This window comes from Sciurus vulgaris (genome assembly GCF_902686455.1).
Source record: "Sciurus vulgaris genome assembly, chromosome: 8".
In the NCBI taxonomy this organism is placed as follows: domain Eukaryota; kingdom Metazoa; phylum Chordata; class Mammalia; order Rodentia; family Sciuridae; genus Sciurus; species Sciurus vulgaris.
In genome coordinates, this window is record NC_136468.1 from 51,214,473 (window position 1) to 51,234,571 (window position 20,099).

The 20,099-nt window shown below is 32.0% G+C and overlaps 1 protein-coding gene across 1 annotated transcript in view; it reads right to left on the minus strand.

Annotated features, from left to right (window-relative positions):
- AKAP9 (A-kinase anchoring protein 9) overlaps positions 1–20,099 on the minus strand; it is a 119,726-nt gene that overhangs the window by 46,746 nt on the left and 52,881 nt on the right. The window contains 7 exon segments of the mRNA XM_079152064.1: positions 7,998–8,011; positions 8,014–8,175; positions 13,121–13,329; positions 15,818–15,921; positions 16,413–16,553; positions 17,614–17,838; positions 18,523–18,879. Coding sequence (XP_079008190.1) covers positions 7,998–8,011; positions 8,014–8,175; positions 13,121–13,329; positions 15,818–15,921; positions 16,413–16,553; positions 17,614–17,838; positions 18,523–18,879 — 1,212 coding nt within the window.

The following is a 20,099-nucleotide window of genomic DNA, read 5'->3' on the forward strand; positions in this document are numbered from 1 at the left end:
AAGAATCAAATGAACCTGTAATACTGAATATGCAGGTATCTTTATGGTAAACATCCTTAGCAATGTTCAAAAAATAAGTTTCACATTAAAAGCAGAAAAAGATATTTCTCTACAGAATTAACAGACATATAGAAAACTGAAAATAAGTTCCTTTTGGTGTAAGAAAATCTAGAATCCAAGTTTGCTTTTTCCTTGCCTGGAAACTGCCAGTATGCCGTGGTTGTAAACATTTCCTAATTGGCTCAATGACAATTCAATTAGCCGATGTAGATATCACAATGCCTGTCCTCTCAAATATAATCATTCCACTTTTAGTCCCATTTTTATTCAGGATTGGTGTCACAAACATACAAAAACAAGAATCTTAAAGACAGCAGAATCTTTTATAAATGGCTTGCCTGGCACTGGAGAAATGTAATATTATCTCATTCTGCTTTCTGGAATTAAGAACACAGCCAAGGTGGGACTTTTAGACCAAACTGAGTCCTTTGATACATTTAGGATGAATGAGCAGCAGCATATACCAAATAATAGCAAAATATGGTTCTATTTCATTTTAACCTCATTAATAATACTTAAAATTCCATTTCTCATTATGCTTATATTTTAAACTAAATTAATTCTTTTATACTTACAGAATAAGGAGGGGTAGGCAGTGAAATTTTAGAAATAAGCTTTAATACGTGCTCATTTCTTTTATGAACCAAGTGGAAAATAGAAGTATTAATAATTACTGCGTTATTTTCATCCAAATGATCACACAGAGGAAAAGGATATGGTAAAGGCACTCGAGATTCAACCTCATAAATATCTTCATCTTGTTCTTCCAACCAAGAGCCATTGATTTTGACAGTTGCCAAATAGGTCCTGTAAGAATCCATTCTAGAAGATGAAGCTGCCAAGCTTCTTCACTTTTCAGTTTTCCACTACATTAAAAAGTTCCTTCTAGTTTATTCAAGATATTCCATACTAGTTTCTGTTTAGCACTATCAAATACATAAAAAAATAATTCATACAAATGAACAATAAAAAGGATAAGAAAGTCCAGGGGGGAAAACCCTACAAATCTAAAAACCAAAACCAAAACCAAACCAAAACAAATCCTAAATGTCTATCAGTCTTTATCCAAAGAATCCAAAACAAAACAACAAAAAAACTGCACAAAAAAAGCACGCACACAAACCACCACTATTTTACCTAGAATAGGTAAATCTTGACGAATGAAAGAATGAAAAGATAAATGTATAATAAGCGGAGCAATAAAACTACTTTCAGTATCAAATATGTCTGTGGTAATAAGTAAGCCTTCCAAGCAGAACCTGGCAGGGAAGGTCAGGTTTTAAATATCCACAGCAGCAGTCTTGAGACATGTAATTGCAACATTATTTCCCTTGGTCTTACAGCTTTGCCCTATTCAAAAGGAAAGGCTCTTCCAAACTGAGCCACAGGATTCTAGTCAGTGTCCCCTGAGGAAAAGGTCAGAACAGAGGGTGTGGTTTAATGTCTTTACCTATATGTGCTCTGACAGGTGGAATGTGAATTAATACGCCCACAAAAAAGCCTGCCTAACAGGATCCAAGTTCCTTGAAAGGGTTATTTAGAGAAGTTTACAATGTGTCTAAGATAAGCTGGTGTTTTCCCACCCCACTAAAAATTGTTTTAATTAAAAATGTGAATAAAATATGAGTTTACATTACTGATCAGTTCTTCAAGTATATCAGAAAATCATAATTATGTCTGGAAATTAAACTAGAACTTCTTTTTGATAATTCCTTAGATATAATACTTAAAAAAATTTTCTTTAGTTGTAGATGGACACAATACCCTTATTTTATTTATTAATGTGGTGCTGAGGATTGAACCCAGTGCCCCATGCATGTCAGGCAAGCACTCTATCACTGAGCCACAACCCCAGTCCCAGACATAATATCTTTGAGGAGCTACTGACAGTAAATACAGACAGTTCAGTTACAATTTATTTTCACACTGACTTGTTTACAGAGTGTATGTTAAGAAAAAAAAAAAATTATTTTTAAAGCCGCCTTGTATAAGTTGATAATTATACCACTTAAGGTAGCCTATGAACCGTGACTGAAATGTAAAAGCCCAAGTTGTATATAATAGTTAGCATCAGGTAATTCCAGAAGCCCGAGTAATACTGAATGAACCAGTTATTCATAATTATAAAAGATAAATAACTTACTTCTTACTATTAAAAGATTCTTAATAATGAAAACTATTTTAAATAAAAGAAAAGACTCATTTTGGTTACTAGTAACTAAATATCCTAAACCCACAAAGTCTTTATCTAAATGGAAAAATCCATACTAAAGCAAGTGACAGGTTAAAAAATGCCTTATAATTATAGCCACTCTTACTACATAAAGTAGTTTGGAGAAGCTAGTTTCTTTCATAGCAGACTAATAACTGAGACAGAGAAAATAAAAAATTTTACATAAAAGTCCCAAAGCTGCAGGGAGATGGCATGTGGTTGGGGAGGTGCAGTTGCCTTTTAAAGTTCTGAAAAATTTTATTACTGTTTCTTATATTCTGCAGTTAGTCTGTGAAGATGTCTTAACACCTGTATGAGATGGGAGCCCTGACCTATGACTGATGCAGCTAAATGTGATTTTAATGAGGCTACAGCAGATGCAAAATCATCAATATCCGAGCTATTCAGCTTTATGAACTGGGATTGGGGGGGTCCCATACCTTGCCTATGAAATGCCTCTCAAAATACGCTTTCCCTGCTCCCTTTGCAAATTACAGTTATTTTGATAATCATCTAATTTCTCTCATATGGGGTAAAAACAAAACCGTGGGTAAGAAATAATTCTTCATAAATATCAGCATTTTAGTCAACATAAGAATTAACTACAAGGGAAAAATAAATGGGGAGAAAAAAAGACTCAAAGAGTAACAGATAAAGATGACCCAGAAAGGGGCAGTCTTTGTAATAATATATTAACTAGTACCATACTACATTAATTGATATCCAGAAAGAAGACCCTGAATTAAAATACCTTTAAATGATGTACTAATATTTTCACCCAGTTTTGGAAGCACATAAAAACTTGTTTCCATGCACATAAAACAAAAACCTTTATAAATAAGGTATGTCTGCTTATGACTAGGAACGTGGGTCAAGGTAAGAAACTACAAAGAACAGTAAAAATAGACGAAAAAAGTCTTAAAAAGTAGTAAAGATGATTCTGGATGATGGCATATGGTGATTCTGACAATAATTCAAATTACATTCAATTTTGTATTTTCCTCTAGTTTAAAAGCTTATGAACCTTTTTGCAAAAAAAATTAAAATACAGTGACTTCAATTTCTAGAAGCATATTTAACTGTCCAGACTAGTTCCTTATCCTCAGATTTCAAGTCAGGACTTTAACATACGAATGAAGCTATTAATTTACAGTACATAGCTACATTTTCCCAATGAAAAAGGTTTACATTAATCATATAATGTCAAGTCATTTAACCTTTTATCCTCATAAATTATTTCCTTCAAATTGTAAAACACTTCTGCTGCTCTTGGACTTTGCTTTATTTACTTATTTCTCTAAGTTATTTAATGGAGAGACTAAATCCTGAATATATTACCTGACAGAACCCTGACTAATGCTAAGCATACTGGGGGCAACACTTGATGGCAAAATGTGTTTCAACACTTATAGTTATGATTAAAACAAAAGAATGACTAAACAAAAAGCTTGGTCTGCTCGAAAGAGCAAATTTCCCTTTGAAAAATTATAGAAGCATGTAGCTTTGATTCCATTACTCTCAAAAATGAGAATTAGTAAACTCACAATAATGTTCTCTAATGAAAATCATTCTGGAAAAATAAATTATTCATTAATTTCTTCCATGGGAGTTTTAAAATTCTCATTTTTAATTTTATTAAGTTTTATTTTATTGGCAAATAATAATTGAAATATTTTGAGGTAAAAAGTGATATTTTCTTATGTGCACAGGTTGTGGACCTCAAATATTTATAACTTCTTTGTGGTGAAAATAGTTAAAATTCTCTCCTTATAGCCATTCTGAAATATACACTAACTATTATCACCATGCTGTGTAACAGAACACAGTCTTTCTGTCTGAAACTTTGTAGTCCAAGGAATTCCTAAAGGAAATTTTTTGGTAAATAATCTCTTGTGGCTCTAAATATAACCTCTGGATTCCATGAAACTTTAATTATTGAAAGATTAATTCCCATAGAACAGATGTGTTTCTATTTTTACCTAACTGAAAAGTCAAGAATCTTTGAAACCATACTCTCAAAGATAATTTTTCTGCAGAATTGAAGATCACTGAATGAAGATTGTATTAAAGAGATTATCTTTTTAAGGACCTAAGCTGAGTCTCTAAGCACCTTTCATTACTGTATGTTGAAAGCTATCCCAAACAATTGGAAAACTATCAAACTCCACTGAGACAGTTCCTGTTAGGTTACCAATGATCTCTGGATTTCAAAATTTATTACTCAGTTATAGTTATAATTAAACAAAAGAATGACTAAAGAAAAATCTTAGTCTGCTCTTTAATTCTTAAGATTCCCAGAAGGCAGAAGAAGTAGTGGTTAAGAGCATGGACTCTGAAACCAAAGTACCTGGGTTCACATTCCAACTCTACCACTTAACTTGTAAGCCTGGGCAAGTGACTTCTCTAACTGGTTTCTATGTTTCTGCTCTGCATGTACCCTCAACACCCTCTATCTATTCTAGTCTATTTTTAATGAGATAGTCAAAGTGATCATTTTGGAAAATACAAGTTAAATTCTCTAATGATCTAAAGATGGAAACAATCTATATGTCCTTTAAACAGTAAATGAATAAACTGCTGCAGCCATATAATGGAATATCTCTCACTTATAAAAAAAAAAGTAAAGGACTGGGGATATAGCTCAGTTGGTAGAGTGTTTGCCTTGTAAACACAAGGCCCTGGGTTCAATACCCACCACCAGGAAAAAAAAAAAAAAAAAAAAGGAACAAACTATTATTATACAAAACAACATAGATGATTTTTAAATGCACTTTGTTAAGGTAATGAAGCTTGACCCAAAAGACTACATGATATATACTTTCATTTATGACACTTTGGAAAAAGCAAAACTGTAGGAGAGGAAAGCAAGCCAGTATTTACCACAGGAAGGAGGTGAGAGAGGGGCTGACAATAAAAGAGAAGTGGCTGGAAATGTTGGGGTAATAACTGTAGTGATAAGATAAATGACTCTACACATCTGTCACAATAGAGAGAACTGTCCGCAAGTGATTTTTTTTTTTCTTATTCAGAATAAGGAAGAACCCAAAATGGAATAAAAAATCACAACTTTGTTATGATTGTCATAAATATTCATGTACTTATTATATTCATATATACCATGGTCAGGCTCCTACTGCACCACACTACCTAGTCAAGTAAGCAGAGGGCTGTTGTGATTTGGGGACTTGGCCTAGGGAACTGAGTGTTTCAGGAAGATCCCACACACTTGATTGTTGACTGATGGCAGCATTAATGATTAGGGAGAAGTTTTTCTCTAGTTGACTGTAAGAACAAATAGTCTGTAAGAACCGCTGCTCACTTGTCATTTATTTGTCATTTTCCATGGTGATTATCAAAAGATTAACCATAATGTGCATAATTTATAGTGGCATTAACAGTGGTCAAGTTCCAGGTCAAAAGTATGTAATAATGGTCAGGAAAGAAAAAGAAGGGCTCCTGTTATAGCTCAGTGGTAGAGTGCTTGCTAGCATGTGTGAGGCACTGGGTTCTATCCTCAGTACCACATAAAAAAATAAAGTTATTAAAAAAAAAAAAAGAGGGGCTGGGAAATTAGCTAAGTCGGTAGAGTGTTTGCCTCACAAGCACAAGGCCCTGGGTTTGATCCCCAGCGCTGCAAAAAAATAAAATAAAAAAGAAAGAAAAAGTATCACTGTTTTCTAGTAGAAAAAGTACAAATCGCAGAATTTAAACACTAATATGACTGAAATAAACACAAACCAAACAAAAAAGAATAATTCAGTATACAATTATCTATACTATATAACTTTCACAGAATAAAGGGATAATTAAGATGCATATGCATTCAAGCTTTAAAAGTACTGAAAATGTCTGAGTAAGCTCAGCTGACTCAGTTGGGTAGCATACTCTAGAAGTGGCTTATGCAAAAGCATTCTAAAAGAGACAGGTCCTAGGACTTAGGTTAATTAGAAAAGACTAAAAATGTAGTAAATCTTGGTAGAAAATGTGTATTTTCTTATGTAGACTATGGAATTCCACATTATGGACACAGCATTTACAATGTCAATATTTGAGTTTAAATAAAGTCTGCTGAACTTCAGGCAAAAGGAAAGGTGACTATACAATTCTCTGATCCAAGAGTATAATTTAATGTCTTAATAATACAAATGAAGCTGGATTTTATGGGTACCATTTCTTTACTAGCATTTAGGATGTTGATATTGAAAAATAAAATAACTCTCCAGGATTTAGTGGAAGATGGAACCACCACTTATGTTTTTACTAACAGTCATTTTTTTCTACTCTTGGCAAATAACACAAGTATTTGAGCCTTCAAGATTATTAGATGTCCTATGGTTCTTTGTGATGCTCAAACAAATTTCCAAGTTCCTGAAACAGAAGCTTTTAATCATTCTGTACATGCTATAATAGAAAGCTCTAGAGAAATAAGAATTGCCCAAGGTTAAAAATTTCCTCTGTTATTTAACTACAGGTCCTCAGAATTAATCTATGGAAACATTTCTGAGACCTACATAAGCCATATATTTACCTTAGTTTGGCCAGTCAATCAAGGTGCAAACCAGAAGATATATTCTAACTTTTTATTCCCCATTCCTCTCCCCAAGTGCTGGGGACAGAACTCAGCGCCTTGCACATGCTGGGCAGGTGCTCTACCACTGAGTCCCGTAACAGGAGATACACTATGATGAATTTCCCTGACCAGTTAGGTGAATTCTCACTACAATGTATGGTATCTCAAGATTTTCTTTAAGGTATAATTCATATTCTATCACAGAAAAAAGGTTTAGTTTGTTTCCAAACAAAAAAGAATATCTGGGGAAATTCTAAGTGTCATATCTGAAGACTAGTCAAAGAACAAATATTTCAATAGAACCGTATGTAATTTTGATAATGCCTTCCTCAGTGAATCCCAGCAGCATGTTACAAGTGTCAGGGGGTGGGGTAATATATTGATAAGAGAAGTTAATAAACTAGTAGGTAGTTAACAAATTATTTTAGATGTCAATAATTGAAGAAATGGCCTAAAATCAATAACTTAACCCTAATATAAATGAATCAGGCATTAATATGCAAAATACATACTATTTGTCACAGTAATTAATAGTCACTGATATTGCAGAAACATGGATATTTAATTATTAGAAAAAAAAGTACAAGGAAAGTCAGTCATCAGAACAAGAGCTTAAAGACAACCTTTTGACTTCTCAAACTTTATCTTTAAAGACAATATTTTAATGGAAAAACTGCCCAACTAACTTCCTACCAAGAAATAGCTTGTAGGGTGAATTAATCTATTCATATTTATAAAAAGAATGTAAAAACCTGGTGAAGGAATTTAAAGTTTGAATTGTAATACTGTAATAGTATGTTACGAAACATATAGTTTTAGAGATTCATTATAGTATTAAGTTAAATAACGAGTTATTAATAAGTTAATGGAGCACTTCACACAATGGTGAGGTTAAAATCTCTTTTAATATAAAAAGAGTAATGTGTAACAATCTAGACAATCTAAATATTAAAACACCAGTGAGTTTTTGACCTGGAAGAGCCCATTATTACATTACCCTCACTACCTAAAAACAAGACTATTAATACCAATATTGGGTGTCACAAACACAATTATTAAAGAGAAGCCTAAATAACTTCTGTGGGATAACAGAGAGAAATATTTACTCATTTATGCCCAAGATATTCAGTAGATATTAATAATTAGGAGGTTAACCTGATCGTTAGTTCACTTATTGTTTCCAGAAGTTTTTCAACTGCCGTCTGTAGTCTAGAACTAATGTTCAGCATAAATTCTTCATTCTCAGGATCAACCTCAGTAAAACTACTCCTCGTGAGCTGACGTGACAACTCTGTTCCTTCCTCAGAATAAGAGGGTATGGATTCATCTATAACTAGAATAATAGTATGTTAAAGACATAAGTTAAAACCAATTAATAATTATACTTTCAAATTTTAAAACCAAGTCATATTGAAATAATTTTTGAAATTATATGTCTTTTAATAACAGCACTATAAAAGATTGCAGAAATTAATATTTGGGTTATTTAGTAATTTTTTTAAATAATTTTTTTGGGGTGCTGTGGATAAAACCCAGGTCCTTGCACATGATAAGCATGTGCTGTATCACTGAGCTATATTCCCAACCTGATAAAAACATTAAGAAAACTTTAATAAATATTTACCAATGTCCATCCAGCATGTAGTCTGCTGAAAATGGGGACACAAAAGAGTCAAAATCTGTTTCCTATCCTGAAAGACTTCACAGTATAATGAAAACACACACATATATATGTGAGGAGAAAAAAAAAACTTTTTTATTGTGCAATGGGAGATAGCAAATTATTAAAGAATAGAATAAATGCACCTATTTGGAGCAAACCTCTGAGTTTTAAGTACTACATTTTTGAGCACCACCTGCTCTGGCTACACAGTAAAAGAAATGAATAATTTCACAGCTTGCTACTTTCGTAAAAGGTATACTGGGAAGCATTAGACTGGTGAGAATTTCTAATTTAACTATGAACATTGTTATCTACACTATCATCATTACACTTTAGAAAATCGGGTTGATGTGGGCTGATGATAACCTTTGCAACTGCAAAGTGAAATGTTAATAGCGTATGTGGAGATGCATAAACTGTTAGAAATTTGGGTCTGCAGACTGAGGGGTCATTTGCAGAAATATAAGAGCTGAAACACTGAAAGTGGTTACATCTGTTTTAGGAGTGATATTTAGGGAGAGAAGGAAAACAAAGTTGGAGCCTCTGTCTATCTTAAACTAATAAAAGAAGTGCTATAGAAAATATCAGATAGACAAGAGAGGGATGTTCCAGAAGAGAACATTTCAGAAAGAAAAGACTTCAGGGAAGTTATTTGCTTAGAAAGACAAACAGGCAAGGACTATCCTATGAATTTAATGATTGAAAAGTCAGTGTTGTCCTCTGAAAGAACAGTGTTGATACCGTAAGAACAGAAGCTAAAGGCAATGAAAGCAGGAGTCAATCTATTCTTGCCTATTCTCTCACCAAGTATACTAAAGTTTACCTTGCAGTGTGTGTGTGTGTGTGTGTGTGTGTGTGTGTGTGTGTGTGTGTGTATGTATATGTAAACTAAAAGCAACTGATAGTTATTTTTAACAGTATGAAGCCTGCAGCATGTTTTCTGGTCCACAGAAGCAATCAATGGTGAGGAAAAGACTGAAGATATTGTGTACACAAGGGAAAAAATCTAAAGCACAAAATACAGAAAACATGTGAAACACAGAAACTTATAAATGATCACCGAATGTTAGTTTTTTTTTTGGAATAGCAACAAAAAATAGGCATTAAAGTACCTAGAAAAGGTGAAGATGTCAACTAGCTTAATGTATTTTATTAATAACATTTTTCAGGGCTGAAGGTATATAGTTCAGTAGGAAAGAGCTTGTGCTTCCCTAGCCTGAGTGAGGTCCTAGGCTCAATTCCCAGCACACATACACACAAAAAAATTGAAGACAGAAATTATCTGAAATAATCTGAATATTTTACACTAAAGAAACAAATTTGTTTATTCCTATGAAACAAATGAGAAAACAGCAAAATTATACTTACTCATAGTAACTAGTTTTGGGGGAAAAAATCTCAGGACAACAAAAAGAAGGGCTATTTCCATGTCAATGGAAAGCAAGAACAGGCAATTTTGTGAACAGAATCATTTCAGACTGGTGAAGAACCACTCACATATATGTTGTAAACATAGCAAATAATACTTATTCAAGTCTTTTAGTCATGTACTTTATGAATTATAACCATTCATTTCCTGATGGATAACAAAACAGTAAGTTTCTCAGGGTTAAAGGAGGGTGAGCAATATGACAGTGTCTTCCCAGCCTCAGTGGCTCACTGAAGATCTCTATGGTTCCAACTAGAAACTATTCACATCTAGCCTGATCCAAGTATATGACAGATGAGAACTGTACTAAAGATCTGGAGACTTAAGAGATTTGTCCAAAGTCACAGTAAAAAAAAAAAAAAAAAAAAAAAAAATGAAGCTTTCTTATCACTAACACAGTATCCTTTCTAGAACATCCCACTGCTCTAAAAGCAAGCTGAAACAAATGAACTTCAATCCCTGGACTCCTACAAGAAGGATAAGCATTCTACCCCTAAACTATCACAATGCAGACCTAAAGGAAATTTTCTTTCAACACAACCTGGGGAACTCATTTTTATGAACTGATCTAATATATACTCAGGTTCAAGTGATTTGACATTTGGCTCAAAATTTCCTTTCAATTTCATAAACTAGTTTGCTTTTATGAGAAAGTGAACATTAGCACAATCATTTATTTTTTCAAGTGTTAACAAGTTCATACGTGTTTAAATCTAAACAAGTTCATACGTGTTTAAATCTAAACAAGTTCAGGCTTGAAGGTTGAAACTACATCACAAGTGATACTTTAAACAACAAATGTTACTTCACAATGAGATTAAGACTTAATTCTGTCTGTTATGGTAAACATAAACCTTTCAAAAGTGCGTTTTAGTTTTTACAGAAATGTTTCCATTAAAAATATAAAAGAATGTCAGAAGAACTTCTTACACATGGAGCATGTTGTCAATATTTTAAAAGCCAGTGTTTTCATCTATTTTTATAAAAGAAATGTTTTAAACCATAAACTCAATTAATTCAACATATCCCTTAAGAAGCAGAATACGTAAGAATACCACAATGATACTTAATTTTATTAATAAGAGTAACACAGCCAGGCATGGTGGTATATGCCTATAATCCCAGCAACTTGGGAGGCAGGGATGGGAAGAGAATGGCAAGTTCAAGACCAGACTCAAGAACTTAGCAAGGCTCTAAGCAACTTAAAATAAAAAGGGTTGGGATATAGATCAGTGGGTAAGTGTCCCTGGGTTCAATGTCTGGTACCAAACCAAACCAAACAATGATTGGTAAATATGAAAATATAAGATTGAGTTAATTAAATGGATCAGCAAAATTATCTGTGCAACAATATGTTTTTTACACAATGTATTTTTTAACTTTGGATGAAGTTTTCTTCTTGTAACATTTTTTCAGAATCAGTCAACAGTTAAGTAATTACAAATTTTAAGGATTTAATTAATTCACATGTACAAATGGTTGTAAGTAAAATATTAAGTACTGTGAATTAATCTTGCCTTGAATGGGAATCTCAGTGCCTCCTTCACTAGACTACCCACTGCTGTAACGTAGAGACTATAGGGAAACTGCTGAGTAAATGTTTGTAGAACTGAACGGATAAAATTGCTTATAATTAACAAACACTTGCTAAGTATTTTAAACAGAAACAGATTATCTATAGATACAGATAGTGAATAGCAGATCTGCTTTCTTAAAGAAAATGGAACAAAAACGTCATCCTCTGCTTGAGTTCAATTATCAATTTACCATTTTTTATAACTCAACACACTGCTCTGGAAGTAGTATACTGTTGTTTGATGAATATTTCAGTAGCCATTTTGAGAAATATCTATGAGAAATGCTAACAAAAAGGCAAAAAATATTTTTGTAATCTACAGAACATTCCTTAGAGTGTCTTTTGAATATAGAAGTCAATCTAGTCTAGCTCTTACCAATAGAACAGAAAAATTCCTCCCTAGAGGATTAAGTGAAAACAGTTAATTATCTTAAAAATAACTGATAGCTACTTTTATAAGTTTTAGGTATTTTCAAACATTACCTAATTCTTCTCTATACATCAAGGTCCATCTGTAGACGTAATAGTCCTTGGTGGAGAGTTTAACCACAAGTTAATTTGAAAAATGTATCTACCAAGTTTGAAAACAGTAAATGTGGAAGGAAGGTTTAAAAGTCAGTATTATTTCATCTCTTATTTTACTAAAAGTGGCTTTGAAAATTATTTTTGAACTCACCTGAGGTGTCTTTTAAGTCAATTTTATTTTAAATTCCAAATCAAGCTTTTCTCCGCACTTAAAATATACTATTGGCTAACTAGTAATTAGGCAAACCTTGTAATTAGAATACTTTCTCATTTCTCCCCATGAAGCTTAAAAATTAGAATGTTTTCAAAAATTGTAAAAACTGGCATTTCAGAGCATTTCCCTCTACCTGGGAAGAAGTGGTTGGATGTGAAATGGTAGTAAACTGTAGGCTTGATCTTCTTCTAACTTAAGAATCCAGGCCCTATTTTTCTAGAAGCACCTGACAAAACTTTTCTTCCCTTTGATTTCCTAATTTCTTCTCCAGCAAGGAATAAGGAACTGAAAATACAAGACAGACTGGAGGTCAGCAATGTGATAGTAAGAAATTAAAAAGAAGAGCCCAACTCACACAGCTAGAGGAAGAAGACAAAATTAGGAAGATAGCCATGTCATATCAGGACCTAATCTCTATATCTACACTAATCTGTCAACCACTTTTCCAAAAGGAAGAAAGGACCTAGCAGAGGATAGTCCCAAGATAAGACCAAAGCTTCTGTTTCTTATAATGACATTCTTCTAACCATCTCAATGTAAAACTGGTTCTGAATTCCTACAAGTTCTTTACTCAAAGCTCTTCTTAATTTATAGGGTGATGATGTGGAATTTTTCCTTTATACGTGGAGAAATTAAAGTGTTCTGGTTTAAAGGTATATATGATGGCAACTCTAAGACATTCACTTGCAAATGCTATACAATAATACATATAGTGCTTTGAAAAGAGTGGTTTTATATATTTGTGTTTGGAGGTGCATTTGTTGAAAAATACTTGAATATTCTCTCTTCTATATTTTCCACACAGAGTGCCTTGAACTTAGCAAGATTTGTTGAAGATGATTATTTCAAAAGTATATGCAACTAATATTACCTCCTCTTGTGTGTTCCTCTTGGACAGATGACTTGTGAGATGTCTCTGGCTCTGACCTCCAAATCAGGCTGACAGATGATTGGCCTTTACTAGATCTATCTAAAATTCCAAGAACATGGCGGCCAATTGTTTCTTCGACAGCTGCTGTTGTCTTTACAACTTCTAAGAGGATCTTCAAAAGTCTGTTATTAGTTTTCTGAAGCGCAAACCTATAAAGAAACATTTATTAAAATATTTAATCTTTTTATAGTAAATCCTTTGCTATTATCTCACAAAAATGCAATGAAAAATATGATTGGAAAAATACCATATAGATTTGCTCTATTAAAATAATACATAATGACACCTACAATGAAGTACCTTCTTGCTTTTAATTTATTTTAAAACTATATTATAAAGTAATTTGATTTCTCCTAGAAAACAAATGTATAGCTATAACATTTTAAAATGTGTATTTTATTGACCTGAAAGAAATCAAATAATTACATTTAAAGATAGTAATTAAATTTGAAGAAAACATAAAACTCAAGTTTCAAAAAGTGTGGTAATACCAATATCTAAGTTATTGAATTGGTAATATTGTTCATGTTTATTCAAATCTATCACTTATCTTTTTATGTGTCAAACATATTTTAAGATATAATTAAGAATCCCACTAGAAAAAAAATTGGTAGTATTTCCACAACTTCTTGGTGATAAACTAGATGTTTACTACAACAGGCAAAGACCTACTTTTAAAAAGGTTTTCAGTGAAACTACACTCAGTCAACATCACAGGGAATATTATAGACTGTTTTTAATTACAACCAGACACAAAAATATCTCTAGTTACACATACTACACTCAGCCAGTAGGAAAAGAAACATATCTTCAACTAAGTAGAAATAAGAGCTCATCTTTTTAAAGATAAATAATATGTTCTTATCTTAAAATTAGAAAATATTTTTAATCACCCTCCAAAAGATCTCTGCACTCACTATTAACATTTTAATACCTATATTTCTAGACTTTTTTTTCTCCTCTGTCTCACTCAAATATAAACACATTTTAAAAACAAAAAGGGATCATATTGGACAAAGTGTTTTGTAAGCTTTCTTTTTAGCTAACATGAACATTTTACCACATGAAGAAATGTGCTTCCATAAATGGTGATTCAAAGTACAATGAATTAATTTTATGAATAACTGAATAACACACTCATCTTAAACAGTTTAATTCAACAGAGATATCACAGTGGCAAACTTCATATATAATACATGTAAGTAAAATAAGAAACTTTCATAGTAAAGATCCCTGACCTAAGAGACTTTTCTCTCAACTTCTCTTTGTAGGAGATTACTAACAATCAGGTTTAAAGGGTATCTGTTTCACAGGCACATGACATACCTATTTTAAGATCAGGTAATATAAGGAGAAGTTTTCCTTTAGTATTTGTCAAGCCAAAGAAGATAGTTCTATTTTTGTACCTAGATCAAATTCTCTGCTTACATAATCAAGAATACTAAAAATAAAACCCCAAATAATTTAGTTAGCAGGAAGTAAAGGGTTTTAATTCCTTAACTTTTATAGAAGTTTTGTGCAAGCCCCAAATCCCAGGAGTTGGATAATGTGAACACACTAATTACTTAAGAGAAATGATTAAAACTGATAAAATGGTGAAAAGAAATAAAGATGGACATTCATTTTATCAAAATTCACTATAAAAATTCCTCAAAATCAAACTTTCAAGTTTATAAAATATGTTAGTGATAGTATAAAATAAACAAAACGTTTATTTTATATTGGCATGGTAACTCAAATTTTCATACACTGTCTTTCTTGTTTGAGTCCCATACTGACTGTGTTCCATACTGATGATCCAATGGGGAAGCCAAAATCTTAGGGGCCAAATTCCTCCATGCAAGCTGAGGAAGGAGGTTAGGAGGACACAAAAGGGTTGAGAGTGACAGAAATCAGAAAAGGAGGAAATTAAGTTAGTGGATATTAGTTTTAATTTAAAATTTAAAAAATTATTTTCATTTGAACAAAATAAATTTTAAACACTGTGCTTAAGGACCTTAATATTAATGTAGGATAATTATTCTCACATAGTATAGTTTTATACATTTTAATACTAACATTTACAAAATGAAAGGGAGGTTTTGTTAACATTGATCATTAACTTATTACTGCTAATTTATTACTACTGGGATATGGATTAAAAAGGTCTCACCTGTTATGCCATGAAAGCATGAAAGAAACTAAATGTTGAATATTTACATATACAGTAATATTTTTTCTCAACATAAACAAACCAGAGAATAGTTTACACTGAATCCATGCCCAAACACTGAAGAAGGAAAAAAGAAATAAGCTCACAGGTAGAATTTTTTTTTTCTTTTTAGGTTACAAAACAGCATTAAGAATAAAATTAATCAAGAAAGGTCTGATGTCCAAATAATAATAAACATTTAAAGTCAAGTTTATAATGAATAACCAATTAAAAATTTTAGTAGATAAAAAGATTTTAAAATTTATAATTGAATGACCAAAAATGGATAATCCTTTTACATACTACACATATATGGACATCTTTCATACACAGTATTTTTAAGATAATATACATGTACAAGATATAAATATGGATGAATAGGGTTTATTACATTTTAACAACCATTTTAATTGACTTTGCACTGAAAAAATACACGTTTCATATACCTTTCATTGGAGAGAATATCAGGAGGAACATCTTCAGGTGTTCTGTCCAATTCCTTTTCTGTCAACATTTGTTCTTCAGCCTCCCATGGGCTTTCGTTTTCATTCTGTTTAAGTTTGTGCAAAGGCAGAGAGGACAAGACAGAAAGAAAACCTGTCATCTTAGAAACAGCATGTCATTCTTCTTTATTGATATGACGTGAAACAGAAACTTCTGTGCACAAAGTAGATACTGCTTGAAATAATATTTAACTACATTTTATCAAGAGATCAGCATTATCAATAAAAGGTAAAATATTCTAGTGCAGAGATGAAAAACATTTTAATGGTTCAAACTAATACATGCTATACAGTGTGATAAAAAAAACGTTGTTAGGTTGCTTCTTGGTGAAACATCAGTTGCTGCTACAGCAATGCCAGATTCAAATTATCTTAAATAGAAAGCAAGGACTTTGACTCCACCTACCTTACATGTAAGTGCTTACCAACATGTTAAACTTAGTACCTATAAAAATACATCTCACACCAACAATAAAGACAAACAAATCCTATTGCATTGTTGATCCACTGTTCCTAAATGCACCAAAGTCCATACTACCTGTGTTTGCGTACTGCTGTTGCGCAGCTCACAACACAGCTTCTCTCTTCCAGCTAAAGACAGCTGCTTGAGTGCTTCCAGTTCCTCTAAAAGCACCCTTTCTCTCTCTGAAACCAGGTTTTCATTATCTAGTGAGGACCTCTAAATAAGAAAAAAGGTCATAAGAGAATATTGTTTGCGATAGAGGTAAAAAGCAGAAACATCAAGCAGATTTCTTTTAACCTCCTGGGACCAAGAGAACATTAATTCTATCTGTGATTCATATTCCATTATTAGGGGTTAAAAGGCATATACGAAGTTCAATGCAAAATTTAAATATCCAGGAAGTTGTATAGTTCAAGTACTATTTTTATGTCAATTTTGCATTGAAATTTTAGAAGTCTGAATTCACAAAATGCAATGAAGAAAAGCAAAACTGATTTTTCCAAATGATATATTCTCAAATACCAATTTTCCTATTATTTTATATTTAAAAGAGAAGCATTTATGTTAAGCATTCTTTTTAGTTTTAGTTTTCAATATTAAATTCAATAAATTTGTTTTCATAAGAACTTTCATGTAAATATTTCTTGCTTTTCTGCAATAATTTTGTGAGTATATTTTATACAGTAGTTGACAAGAATACAGATCCCAAATACCATGGAATATTTAAATTTAGACAAGAAAGGGATAAGAATGTGATATAAATTTGAATTTCTCTAATCAAAAAGAGATGTTTCCTGGAGATAGTTCCAGAAAGAGACTACTTCAGAAGATTTCCATTCATGATTAAAAAGATGGATTAAAGATAGATAAAGATAAACCATGGAGAAGCTAATTGGTGGACTCACAGAACTATTAATGAATATAGATAAAGTGAATGACAGCAGCTATATACTCAAGTACTCCAGTATAATATTTCCCAAACTGTCAAAGACCCTCAGCTATATATGGTCAGTAAAAAAAAAAAAAAAATTTTAATTAATCTTGTAGCCATGCTTCCAGTGCCTGAAAGGCAGTTAAACAAAATGATAATGCACATTATACAGTTGAGTTAGGTGTGCCTAACACAATCTAAATTTAGCTGATCCCAGGACCTTCCTGGTGTTACATATTTATAACTTATTCATATCTAGGTAAAATAATTTTGACTTTTTAAAAAAAAGTCACATAAAAAATACTGTTATTTCAATTGAGGAGAAAGAGACTCTAAATTCCATACCTGGGCTAACTGTCTATTAAGTCTCTTAATCTCTTCTTGTAGCTGTTCCTGATCCTCTCGCTGTCTCTCCATTTGTTGCATGTGCGCTTGCCTTATTAGTTCTGTGGCCTGTTGGTGTTCTTCGTATTGTCGTACAAGTTCCTGCCTCATGTCTTCTAACTGTTCTTCATTTGCTATGAGCTGTCTAGAAGCATCCATGCTTGATACCAACATCTCACTATGAATCTTTAATAATGAAAAAGCAAGCAAAAAATTCAGCCATAACACATTTTATGGCAATTTGTCAACAATGATATTTTAATTAAACATGAAAGCAATTCTATTAACACCATATAGCACCTGAATTTTAGTTTTTTTATTAAACAAAAGTAAAAATCACTTTTTTAAAAGAAGTATTTTTCTTAATTAAAAGAAGGATTTATTGTTTTCTGATAAAGGCAGCAATTAGTTGAGGTAACATATCTTCAGCTAACAAGAAAAAAGAATTAGTATGGAGATAGTAAGATGCTTTGAATAGTCTTCTTAAATAGGTAGCAATTTCCTTAAATGCTCTTATATTTAATTGAGCAAATCTTTTGGTTACAGATATTGCAGAGTTATAGCATAATTAATCTTGAATTAGTTGAAACAAAATTAATGCAGGTATAACTTACAATGAGATTTTAACATGTACAATGTCCATAAGACAACGAAGAATACTATGATTGACTTGTTTTATACTTAATATTGTTTCACGTAACCATATACCTTATAATTAGTAAATTACATTAATATATGAATCTAAGCCAAGAGTGGAATTGATACTTTCCTTCTCTATTAAGCAGCATTATTGCTACTATTTTCAGACTGAAGAAAAGTCACTACTTTTTAATAAGTTTTTCTTTTTTGTATGCAAAGAACCATACTTACAGATTCTCTAACTATAAATTTTTTGTCTTCGTAGGACATTTCTTCTGAAATAGCCAATTTGTGAACCTCTGACTCTAGTATATCATCAAGATGATCACTGTTTGATAAGAGAACTTCTTCATCTTCTCCTAACTCTTTACTAAGTGGTTTAAAATCTTCTGTAAATTTCATGGCCATTGCCTCAGAAATCTGGTGATCAAACTGACCCTGAGATAATTTACTTTCATTAAAATAATGTTTTTCTTTTTGTGGATAGAAAGTAAGTGATTGTTTTGATGATGCAGTATTTTCTTTTTCCTTTGACAGTCTAGATAGTTCAGTTTGTTGAGCAAATGCTATGCTCATTGACACGATGACCTAAAGAAACAAAAAAGGGTTAGAATTTTAAAAAAGTGGGTTTTTACTCAAAATTACATGAATTAGAAAAAAGCCTGCCCTCATAGGTTTAAACAAAAATAAATCCTCTGATAAAGTGATACAGAGAGAGGCTATTTTTCAATGAATTTAACCTCAAAGTGTTTTACTGACTGCCTTTTAAAATTAAACACAAGTATATATTTTTCTAACTTCAATAGCAAAAAATGCTCAATACAAAAACAAGAAAATAAGTCTTTATTTTTCTTCCTTCCAAGAAAATTCACCATAACACGTTAGTAAACAAATGTTCTTCTTCTTCTTTACATATATATATGAATTGATACGGATAAGCATTTCCTACAAAAAATGTGATCAGACTAAAATTATAATACGTTTTTTATACCTTATTTATAGTAAATATCTTTTTGAATCATATAACACATTTCTATACAATTTCTAATGGGTTCAAAGTTTCATATTACACAGATGTATATTTATTCAATCAATTTTCAATTATTGGACATTTACCCCGATTCCATTCTTACGCTATTTAAACACCACTGTCATGAAATCTTATAATTATATAATTGTACATACCTTTGTTATTTCTTCACAATAAATTTCCTGAAGTGGAACACTGGATTTGTATGGACTGGTAAATATGGTTATACATTTCAATCTCATCTGTTTTCTACTACAATTACAAACCTGAATCCCTGTTTATTTTAGTCCCTCTTAGGACAGGTATTTTAGGAATTCTATAAGAACTTAAATAATATCAATTCTACATAAATTCCTCCAGAAAACAGAGAAGGAAGCAATAATATATTTCAACATTTTATGAGGTCAGCATTATCCTGGTATCGAATTACACTCTAGTTATGTATCATCTATCAAAATGCATTAATGTATTCTACTGTCATGTACAACTAATTAGAACAAATTAAAAAAAAAGACATTACAAGAAAATAAAATGATAGCTGGGCATAATGTTGACTGCCTGTAATTCCAGCTACTCTGAAGGATGAGGCAGGAGGACCACAAGTTCCAGATCAGTCTGGGCAACTCAGCAATAATCCATCTCAAAATTTAAAAAAGGACTGGGGACATAGTTCAGTGCTGGAGTAACCTTGCATTCAATTCCCATTACAGCAAATAAAATAACTACAGATAAAATTTCTCATGGACACAGACATACATATCCTTGACAAAATATGAAT